Source organism: Brassica napus, chromosome A3 (genome assembly GCF_020379485.1).
Source record: "Brassica napus cultivar Da-Ae chromosome A3, Da-Ae, whole genome shotgun sequence".
NCBI classification, from domain to species: domain Eukaryota; kingdom Viridiplantae; phylum Streptophyta; class Magnoliopsida; order Brassicales; family Brassicaceae; genus Brassica; species Brassica napus.
This window is the reverse complement of record NC_063436.1, coordinates 28,199,581-28,211,844: the sequence shown is the minus strand read 5'-3', so window position 1 is coordinate 28,211,844 and position 12,264 is coordinate 28,199,581. Positions and strand designations below refer to the sequence as shown.

Below are 12,264 nucleotides of genomic sequence, written 5' to 3'. Positions count from 1 at the left end.
CGTATAGTCCAACTGTCAAAATCATTTGCATATAATTTCATCTGAAATTACGTTCCCCCTTTTTTGGGAGAGAAATTATCGAAGTAAAAGAAAGAAAACAAAGAAAGAAACTCCGTTTTAGATAAAACAGATGGCGCAGGAAGAGATTCCAACTTAATGGAGCCACTAAAATGTCAATTCAGTTCACAGGATTGGTCATTTTCTCTGTCCAAAACTCTGTAAAGTTGAAAACGAAACTTTTTGAGAAACTTGAGACTTGACACCAACCCATATAATATTTTTATTTACTTAACGAACAAAAGGAATAATTATCTTACCACTTTTTTTCATTCCGATATACTTTGTTACAATAGTGCATGGATTTCAAGTTTTAAATAGATAGATTTCTAAATATATACAGTGAAACCTCTATAAATTAAAAATATTGGGAGTACACCAAAATTATAATTTTTTTATTAATTTATAGAGATATTAATTTATCGATATACTAATTGAACCAAAAACTCAATTTGAGACTATAAAATTATATTATTTTATAGAAATTTTTAGTGTATATTAATTTATAGAGTATTAATTTAAAAAAGTTATAATGTATATCTTTTTTGTTTACTAATTTTTAACTATTAATATAAAACTTTTATTCATTAGCTTCTTTCACTTTCACTTTCATGTGGATAAGTATAGAACTAACATCTATGCAGTGGTTGATATTGTTAGATTCATATTTATTATGGACTTTTATATTAAAATTAATTAACAATAAATGGTTTGATTAATCTTATATACATTATTCCTACCATTTTTATTAAATGCTGTTTTAAAATTATGCACAATATTTTTTTAGAATATTTACTTTTATATTTTTAAATAAAAATAACATTAATTATTTATATAAATACCATTTATTCAATAATAAAATAAACTGTAAAATATAAATGATCATTTAACATAAAATAAATTTTATATTAAAAACTAAAAATGCATGTAATTTGGAATAAAAATTAATTTAGAAACGTCATATAGTAAAAACGAAAGGAGTACTTTATTAATTCTTGTGCTGACTTTCACATATTAACATAATTGTATGGAATAATTTCATTAAGATTAACAACTCACTGATTTTATAAGCAACGTCTAGTAAATCAATGAAATTGGAGACATGTGTTCATTTCATGTGGTTTTTATTTCATTGCTGCTCGCTTCCCAAATATGAATTTGAATGAATTTATTTCTCTGTAACAGAAGATTTAACGTACTCTACAAATATAAAATATTAAATCTACGATCATGGAATTGTTTATAATATATATATTTTATAAATTTTTTCGGTTGATTTGGTTGGCACCCGGAAAAATACACTTAGAGCATCTCCAACCCACCTCTATTTCTACTTCTATAATAGCATTTAGAGGCAAAATCACTCCAACCCATCTCTATTTTTGTCTCTAAAATAGAGATTGTTATTTTCTCCTCTATTTATAGAGGAAAAAATAGCATTCCTCTATATTTTGCTCTATATGTAGAGATCTCTATTTTAGAGAAATACATTGGAGTAAAACCCACCTCTATTATAGAGTTCCTCTATTTTAGAGGTAAAAATAGAGAAATACATTGGAGATGGTCTTAGTACTGCAGAGTAGACTGACTATCACCACACTGCCTGATACTTTCCAACTAATGTCAGGAGTGAACCGATCATCTGTTACGATCCACCATGTAAATTATTTGTGCTGAATCCCAAATTCAAACAGGCCATTTAATGATAATTTAATTTCCAAACATATCAAATTCAAAACTGATGTAGGTACACATCAAACCCTAAAAGATTATCACTATACTACCGCTAGTGACATATATAATTTGAATCGTATAAATGAAAATTTGCACCCATGTCAAAGTAGTTAGCTAAAAATATTTCAACAACAATTCAAATGTTTACTTAGAGAAGATAAGAAAGCAGACCAAGAAGAGAATCTAGAGCTGAGGTCACGTATCTCTTATCTATTTACGGGACTAAAAAAGTCTTCGACATGTTTGAATTTGACAATCTCTCTTCCTTGCGGTCCTGCTTTCTAATTCGTCGTACACTTGTTCGTCATTTTTTCTTGTATATATAACGTACCTCTCTTTAAAGATGTATATAATCAATTATTTGGTACTTTGATTTTGCACGTGAACTTTTGTATGTGCTACGGATCATCCTTTTTGCAAGTTCTTGGGTCACAAAAGATAACAAAATGTAAGATAATTGGAATGGGCTGGACCCAGAGACTATGCTCTGCTGCCCATTTTGATTTCACTGTGTTTGTGTAAATCATTTTAAAATGATTTTTCCCCCATGTCTTGGAAGTGTTTAGTTCATTCATGATTCAGCATTTTATGGGGTTTATTATTTGATTAGTATGCGTTCATTTAAATTCACATTTTGACACCGAACAATGTCCATTTTTACCATACATGACGAGTCAAGTTAAAATTGTTTGGGCTAGATGAGTCCTTGAAATGGGCTGATTCCTTGTCCAATAGACTCAGGGCCCATTACTTTACATATATTAATGTGTCTCAATATAGTTAGGCTATGATGAACTCATTTCAGAATCAAAGAACAAGACACTTATTTGGAATCGGTCTAGACATCAGTAAAGGCACACTCACTCTAACTAGAAAATGGAGTATTCGGTATTCTCGTTTAGATGTTGTCACCAGAGGTTCCACGTCCGTTTTGCTATCATTAGCAACAAATCATTACGAATTGGTTTGGTTTCTGGTTCAAGTCTAAACGAAAACAAGAAACGAAACATTTCTGATAATAAAATGTTATATAAGAGCGACCGGTTTCTCTTCGAAATATTGAAAGTTTTGGTTTTATCTCGACCTGGATGTTGTGTAAAACTAACGAGTTGGCGACTTGGCGTATAAGTCCCTTCAAATAGAACCATATACGTGAATATGTGAAAGAGAGAAACAAAATTAAAGCTAGAGATACTATCAAACTCTAAACAAGACAGTACAAATACATTAAAACGAACAACATTATCATATACACATTCCTATATATGTATCATAATAATCGGCCATTTCCCCCTTTAAAGTCAAATCACGTTTGGTAATATAATGAGAGTCAAATGAGTGGGTCTACATATTTCAAAATCAAGACATGTGAATCGAGGAAAGAAAGAACAAGAAGTCTGAGAAAAAGAGCCCTAAAAGAGCAAGAAAAGGGTAACATGTGGAGTAAAGAGTGTCCCACAGGCAAGTCATGTGTTCATAAATCTTAGTTATGACCTCCACTTGAAATGGATGGATATTTTTATCATATATACATGCAACTAGCTATATATAAGCATTATCTATATAAAATATATATTTTCAGTAAGTTATCAAAAGTTTATATTTTGTGTGGTAGATGCAAGTTCTAAATGGATTCTCGCGCTAATTAATGTAGAGTACTGAATTCGAACTTGTGATATGATAAGATTTTAGCTAGTTTGTTTTAAGTTTTATATATCATTTCTTAGATAATAGACTTTTTGTTAAAAAAATAATAATAGACTTTTAATTTCATATAATGGAACACGTAGTTACACATGCATGAAAATTTAATACAAGTTAATCTCTATCACACTTGCTAGTGTTATAGATTAGTACATTATCACACTTGTGTTGCATAGATTTTTACATTTCCCCCTTTTATAAAACCAAAATGTATGAAAATGCTTGAATCTTGATTGAACTAGTCTCAAGATTTTGTCTAGTAGGATCATGTATGCATAAAGTGCGATCACACTAGCTAGTAACTTAAGTCTCTTTAAAATTTGTGGAGTAGTTCTTAAAATGGGTTTATGTCACCTCTTGATCATTTATTTTGGGGGTTATAAGACAATGATGGGTATGAGATTGTGAAAGTGTTGGTTATAAGGTAGACAAATAAATTAGGGGATTGACCAAAACATCTTGTGTAGGCTCCCATGTATAAGCATGTGTTTTGGTCTCTCATGGCATGGTGGTTTGGTTAATGTTCTTTATATTTTTTATAAACTATTATTTTGGTATTATGTTTTATGTTTGGGGTCTTGTTATCACATGTTTGTCCACTATTTGATATAAATTGGGATGGATTGTTACCATAAATGGAACCCATGTGACATGAAAAGATAGTTTGTGCTTATGGTCATGCTTATTTAGATACACTCATATATATGTACATCCTATATATATAGTTCGACCTAAATATTTATATACAAATCTATTGAGAGGTTGAGCTGATCCACTAAGAAGGATAAGCTATAAAATAACTTTGACTTATAGATGCATTAATATACATATCCCAGTTGCAATATTTCCATACACACAGTATAGGTCCAAAACAGCATCCACGAAGCTTCTAAGATGGACTTGTCCCCAATCAATTATTCGAAAGTTTTCATAGTATTAGTTTACATTATCATTAATTAGTGCATTGAGGTTTTTGCATGATTCTTTTAGAATGTGGACTACTACCAGTCTACCACAGCATTATAAGCATTCAACATGTCAAATACTAAACATGATTAAAAACAAGCAAACACAAATCAGTGGTATGATAAACTAAGGTTTCGCCCAGATATATTCGAATTTTTCAAATTAGATAACATTCACAAGAATTTTTATTATTTTTAGCCCGCGGAAGTATAGATCTACCATTTTGTAGAAAATATATACTAATCTATAGTCCTTCGATGCTTAAGCTAATGATGTCGTAGAAACGTTTTTCTTGTATTGCTAAAACTAGATATCATATATATACGAAAAATTATTTAAACTGATATATAATCGCTTAACAATAAATACATACCCTACGTAATATTTTCATAATCTATATAATAACTAAAAGTTTACAATAACGTGAGAGCTTGTGATTTGACTTACAAACAAAGAAACAAATATATTGCTATTTTTTTAATCTCAAAATATATCACGTCATACTATTATAGGTTGATATTTAGCACACATGTCTATACAAATCATATGTAAATTTATTCCGTAACTATTCAAAGTAGTTGACTAGTTATCGTGTTGAAAAATATTACAACATATGTAAATTTAAAAGGTTCCGAATAGATAATTGTAATTTGACATAAATTTGGTAATAATCAATTAAATTCAGTTGATAAGAAAGCAAGTCATCGGTACATTCTCAATCGAGGACATCCATCGAATTTCAAAATTCGTCATCAAAATCAACTTTAGCTTGATATAGCATGACAATAAAACCTATAAAACGAGCTACTTCGGATAGTCCATTCAACATCAAGGTTTAAATAATAGTTTGAGGTTTTAAGCAAAAAAAAAAAAAACAGTGCGAGGAAGATACAAGAAGAGCGATAGATGTAACTATGTAAGTAAATAAAGAGAGGCCCCCTCGTGTGGAATTCGAGCAGTACACTCCAATTATATAACTTGTGATCTGTCTTAATTCGTGGGGACATCTGCCACTATTCTGCTTCTTCTTCACTTTCTCTCACTCCTCTTTCAACTACTTTTGTCCTCTCGCCTCTCCCCCCCACACATATGTTAGCTATTTTGGGGCAGTGAAATTAATTTCTTCTTTTTTTGGCTCTGACCTTTTCCTTCTTACTTGATCTATATTTTTCACCATTTATTACCCTTTCTCATGTATCAGATTCTTTTTTCACCAAAATAGTATCTTATTCATTCCAGGTGATTCAAAATAGATTCAGGAAGACCTAGGGAAATAGGTCTATACTTTCTATTTATAACACCTAGCTAGCTATATTAAGGTTTGAAAAAAATTCAACGCTTGTTAATGTAAGTATTAATTCATATCCCAAGTTTCTAAGATGCTTATGTCACAAAGTTACTGTTTTATCCTATTGGATTGATAGTCAAATGTGTTGATTTTAAGAATAATCAATACTCATTTCCTATACAAAAAATTGATGTTTTAGTTTTCAGAACATAAACTAAAATCTTATTTTTATTAATATTTGCAAATTCTAAAACATCTTTATCAAATACAGAGGGAATACCTCATTTTGCTAAATGTGATACATTAGGATAACATCTTTTCGTTATAATTTTTTATAGATTTTAGGAATAAAGATTGATTCTCAGTTGGTTGGTTTAAATTCTTGTAAATTTATCTGTACCTTGTTGAAATTTAAAGGAAAATGACTTAAAAGATGCTTTCACTGTTTTCAAAAAATTTCCTCTTTTCCCAATATTTAAAAAATATTGTTTCAGATGATAAATTCAGTACTTCAATAATTGCTACCCAATTTGTCACATAAAATTTTAGTAGTACGTAGCTACTCTGCAAGGAGGAAGTACCATCAGTTTTTATCTAATATCAATGAATATCGAATTATTTATTACATAGTAATTTTTATGAAATATTATAATTTCATTTGTTCACTACCAATATAAACTATGATATTTCAGAAAGAGTTGTATCTATGAACACCATGATGTACACTAGGCATTATGGATCGCAGCTGTGCATTCTATTTTTATCTGACTTATAAACGTGTTGTAATTAATTAATTATAGCACAGACCCAAATAATCAACTATAGCACTAAACTATTTAATTTAAATCATACTTAAATCTTTCCTAACACCATATGATGGTTCACTAAGAAAAAGAGACAGGGCAATATATAAAGATGACATAAAATATCACATCAGTTTCATAATATGTACTTTATTCATTTTATTTTCCACAAATAAATATTATTCCCATAATAATTAATAAGTTTCACTTTGCCTTATTGGAAGAAATTTTTTATCTTTGTGACAATTCAGTGATTAGAGAACAAAAGTAGGTGACGCTTAATTACTTGAAAATTGATGATTGGTTATTAAAGCAAGTAACAAATTCCTTTTTTTGTTAATACTTACAAGTTACTAGTATTTTTCAATGTACAGTTTAATTCACCGTGCTTTCTAGAAATTTAATCGATGACACAGTGAATAATAGTTAAGTAAAAATATATTTTGTAGTGGTTATAGCTAGGGAAAAAGTCTTGCTTAAGTTAAATATAACAGTTATAATACAATTTGAATATTAAAAAAACAAGGAACCATAAGCATCGAAATGCAGAATTATATGGATAAATATTTTTAAATTATGAATAATAAAAAACTATAGGACGAAAAAAAAATGATGATGAGATGATGCAATGGTCCTTGGGAATTGCTCTCTCTCATCTCTGAGCAAAAACAGCACTCTAGTATATAGGGAATCCAAAACGTTCATTCAGACCTGTCTGAATCTTCGAGACACAAGTCTTTGTTTCCCATAGGGTTGCCACTTCTCCAAATTACCATATTACTCCCTTTCCTTTTAATCACCCATAAGGGCCATAACACGTATTTTTCCTAGTATTTATTAAGACTTTTTATTTTATCTTATTTCATTTTCAACTATTTTTAGTTATTTCCCTCTATACTATCTTAATTTACAAATATTTAAAAATAAAAATATTTTCTGAATTCTCTGTCGCTCCAGCTATATGGTCCCAACCTATGTTACATGGAAACGGAAGCGGGTACGTGGAAGCGGAAGCGTATGGAAGCGCAGAAGCGGGATTTTTAAAAAAATTAGGAAGCGGATACGTGTTGGAAGCGTATCCATATATATATATATATATATATATATATGTAAGACTAAAAATTAAAATTTGGAATATATATATACATATGTAAGATTATTTTTAAAAATCTAAAACTAAAAATTATATAATTTAAATTTAAAAAAAGCATTTATTCATTTATAATAATTTTGAAATGACTTCATATTTAAACTGTGAAAATACACATAAATTAAATTAAATAAATAATATTATATTTTTTAATTCTAATTGACATAATATATTTGAATATATGATTTATCTTTAATAAAAACCTCAATGCATAAAGATAATTTATAGTATTAGTTTTAATATTTGTATATTTCTATTCTCTCTATTCAATACTATTAAAATTTGGATTATATATAAATTAAAAATTATAATTTTATATTTTTATTGATATAAGACATTGTGTTTTTTTTAAATGGAAGCGTGATTCCAAAACGGAATCGTAAGCTTCCAATGTGTTTTTAAAGAGAATATTTTAGAAGCGCTTTGGAAGCGAGATTCCGTAAGCTTCCACAAGATTCCGATTCCGATTCCGGTTCCGAAGCGGGAAGCGGACGTCCGATGAAGCTTCCGTGCAACGTAGGTCCCAACATCTTGTTTTTTGTCAAAGGCCCCAACATCTTTTGCCTCAAATTAACGTTTTTTAAATTTTCATGTGATTATTTTTGCATTTATTTAGATAACACACGAATTAAAACATTGGCATATGTAGGAACTAAACGCAAAAATCAAAATTCACTAGAAACGGCCAATCATAAGGGCATAAAAAATAAAGGAGAGAAACAAAAAAAAAAGAAGAAGTTAAAAGTACAAAAAAGGAAGAAATGTTACTTCCTCCGTTTTTTATTATAAGTCGTTTTGAAGCTATGCACATAGATTAAGAAAATCATTAATTTCTTATATTTTCGAAACAAAAACATCATTAATTATTTACCTAACCACAATTTAACCAATAGAAAAATAGAAGATATATTATCATTGGTCAGACAACATTAATTACTAATAAATGTTACATAAAAAACCGAAAACGACATATAATTTGGAACAAAAAAGTTTCTCTAAAACGACTTATATTAAAAAACGGAAGGAGTAATATATTCAAGAAAGACAAAACTTTCTCTTTCTATTAAAAGAGAGGAAAAAATAATTATAGTTATAATCAAATTAATTATATCATAAATATTTTTATTAATGAAGTACTGTGATTCGAATCAACGGCTGTCTCTCATCGCTCTCACCGTCGTCACACATAGTACTGACCACCGTCTTTATAAGGTCGTTCTCCACAGAGTCTGCGCATGTTAGCGACTGCGCCTTCTTAGCCTCCGCTTCCCAATCAGTGGTCCCCACCACGTACATCATTAGCCCGGCGCAACTAATCTGCGCAGCAAGAAGTCCTAACCAAAGCCCATTAAACCCAACTCCGGCCCAAAACCCAAGACCCACAGCCACCGGCATGCCCACAAGATAGAACGCGCCAAGGTTCACGTTCGCCGCTGTAGACGGCCGTGCCGTCCCCCTCACGACGCCGCAACCTACCGTCTGAGGACAGTTTCCGATCTCGCACAACCCCAATATCGGAAGCGCCGCCGCTGTTAGCCGAAGAATATCGTCGTCTTTAGTGAAAACCATCCCCCAAGCATTTCTGACTGAGTAAGCAAACGCCGCCGCCGTGATCCCTGTCACCGCCGCGAAGACGACAGCCACCGTCGCCGAAATCTTCGCCGTCTTGGGACGGTTCGCTCCAAGCTCGTTCCCGACGCGAGTGGAGACGGCGAAGCTCAGAGAAGACGGAAAGACGTAGAGAAACGACGTCGTCTGTATCAAAACGCCCATGGCCGCCACCGTCGATCGTGGGTTCACGAGCAGCCCGCAAAGAACGATCATGATCTCGTACCACCACCACTCCAAACACACGGAGACGCAGCTCGGTCCCGCGAGGCGGAGCAGAGGAGCCCATCCTCGGAAACAGTCCCGGGTCGGGTCGGTCCAAGTGGGCACGTGGAGACCACTTGCTCGGACGTAGCATATCAAGAACGCGACTACGAAGAGGTTGGTGACGGAGGAGGCGACGGCGACGCCTGTTAAACCTAGTCGGAGGTAAGAGACGAGGAAAACATTAGCGGGTAAGTGAAAAACGGCGCCGGAGAGAGAGGCTAGGGTGACGGGGTGGATGATGCCTTGAGCGCGAAGGTAGATTCTTATTGGGTGAAGGAGAGTGTTGGTGATGAGATCGGGTAAGGAGAAGATGAGATATGTCTGAGCTAGTTGTGCGATGTCGGGGTCTTGGTGAAGGTAAACCGAGATTTTACCGACGTTGAGCCAGAGAACCGAGATCGGTACGCAGCAAACCAAGAGAAAAACCACGGTTCGATGGAGGGTGAGTGAGAGGAGTTTGTAGCGGTGAGCACCAAAGGCTTGAGAACAGAGTGGTTCCATACCGAGTGCTAAACCGGATAAAACAGAGTAACCGGTTATGTTAGCAAACGCAATGGCGAGTGAACCGGCGGCTAATTCGAGGTCACCTAGACGACCTAGGAAAAACATGGAGACGGCGGAGCGAAGGTAGAGGACTAGAGCTGTTACGGCGATCGGGAAAGCCAGCGTGAAGAGAGACTTCGCCTCCGTTACAGCTTCGGACATGACAGGAGATCTTATGTTCTCGCAATGCCGGAGACTTTGCTTCGTGGGATGTTCGAAGGTTTTGGTCGACAAGACATCGAGTAAGACTCCTGTTCGAGATTGTTGGTTCTCAGACACGGCCGTGCTAGTGCCGGCGGTGGTAGGTGGTGTTGTTGATGTGTTACACATGACGGTGATGGTGATGATGACGATGAAAGATATTATGGGAAAGAGAAAGAGTTCTCTCGTGAAGAGCCCTCTGGAGTTTTTTTTTGAGGTTTTAAGTGAAGAAAATGAAACTTTGATGCTTCTTCTCTCCTCTACATCTTCTCTATTAATAAAGGAATTGCCAGACTTTTTTTCATATTCATTTTTTCCATAGAAAAGAATCTAAACTACCTTTTTTAAAATATATTTTTAAAACACTTTCGGAATTCTGTGCGGGTCAGTTTTTTGATATACTATACATTGGTATTACTAAATTGACAATGTAGATACATGAACGATTTGTGACCATTACAAGCAAAATAAAAAGAAAGATTTAATGAAGGGCAAATCTCCAAAATAACACCTTTCTAAGTTTATATCACAAAAATAACACTCAAAAACTAAAATGACCAAAATAGTATTTTATCTTTTGAAAAATTTAAATTTTTTTATTTTTCAAAATTTAAAATCTTATCCCCAAAACCTCACTTCTCAACTCTAAACCCTAAAACCTAAACTTTAAACCCTAAACCCTAAACTCTAAACCCTAAACCCCACTCTTTGAGTGCTATTTTTGTAATTTTTGGATTTGAGTGCTAGTTTGCGAACAAAAACTTGATTTAGTGCTATTTTGGTCTTTTTCTCTTTAATGAATAACCAAAGTAATTACAGCTGCACCATAAATTAAAGATGATGTATACGATACGTATTAGCGATAAATAGAACATACGTATCATTATCAAATACGAAATTTTAGAAAATTACTAGTAAGGGAATAGTATGCAATTAATCAATTTTGGGTAAGAGATAAAATTAATTGAACCGTTATCCCATGTGTGAATTGATGATAACCATGTAGAATATAATATTAATAAGATGTAAATTTTACTACTCTTTCTGATTCAAAATATTGTCATTTTAAAGTTTTTTTTACAAAGATTGTTAATTTATATTTTCAATGCAATTTTTTTTTGTTTATATTTTTTATACGAAGATCTAAATTTAAATGTATTTTTTATCTCTATTGTTTTAATGTATTTATTAGAGAAAATGTATTTAGTGTATACATAAATAATAAAACATAATTTTTAGTATGTGTGAATATTTTTTAAATAACAATTTTTATGAAACAAATAAATAGAATAAATTTATTTTTTATTCTAAAATAGATTAACTTTATAATGAAGTTGAGTTGGATATGTTCAAAAACTCCAAAAAGTTTACATATATTGATCCAAGGTATTCATACCAGCACAAAATTAGGTCTTCAATACTCGAAAATTGTTGAAACTTTAACATGATTAAATTCATTTGGTATAAGTATAACTAAGATAAAATTGTCGTAGACGACGCCGATTTTTTATTACTCCCTCTGAATCAATAGAAATGGTTTTTAAAATTTTTGCACATGGATTAAAAAATACAAACTTTAATACGATTTACAATAGTTACATGAAATATCATTAAATGAAAGTAGTTAACCAACAAGAAAAAAAATATTATTTTGTAGTTGATCACAAAATTCAAATGCTATTAAATTTTATTTAAAATAGTGAGAATATCAATTATTTTGAAACAATATTTTTTAAACACAACTTAAAATGATACATAATGATTAATTCGTACTCTATTCGTTCCTAAAAGATAGACTTTATAGTATTTTCACACATATTAAGAAAATACAATAAACTACCATGATAAATGTATCGTTTTCTGTAATTTTTAATTTTCAATAACTTTTAACAATTATTAATTCAATAAAGTCAATTAATTTTCTTAAAGTTTACAATCTTTTC

At 31.7% G+C, this 12,264-nt stretch overlaps 1 protein-coding gene across 1 annotated transcript; it reads right to left on the bottom strand.

Moving 5' to 3' along the window:
• Positions 1-8,720: 8,720 nt before the first annotated feature.
• Positions 8,721-10,730, bottom strand: LOC106386101 (protein DETOXIFICATION 51). The gene has a single exon (XM_013825996.3). It carries the CDS (start codon positions 10,448-10,450, stop codon positions 8,828-8,830), a length of 1,623 nt encoding a protein of 540 aa, XP_013681450.2. The 5' UTR covers positions 10,451-10,730; the 3' UTR covers positions 8,721-8,827.
• Between the last annotated feature and the right edge of the window lie 1,534 nt (positions 10,731-12,264).

Excerpts from the sequence above, each read along its gene's own strand:
- LOC106386101 (XM_013825996.3), bottom strand. The coding sequence starts at position 10,450 with ATGTGTAACACATCAACAACACCACCTACCACCGCCGGCACTAGCACG.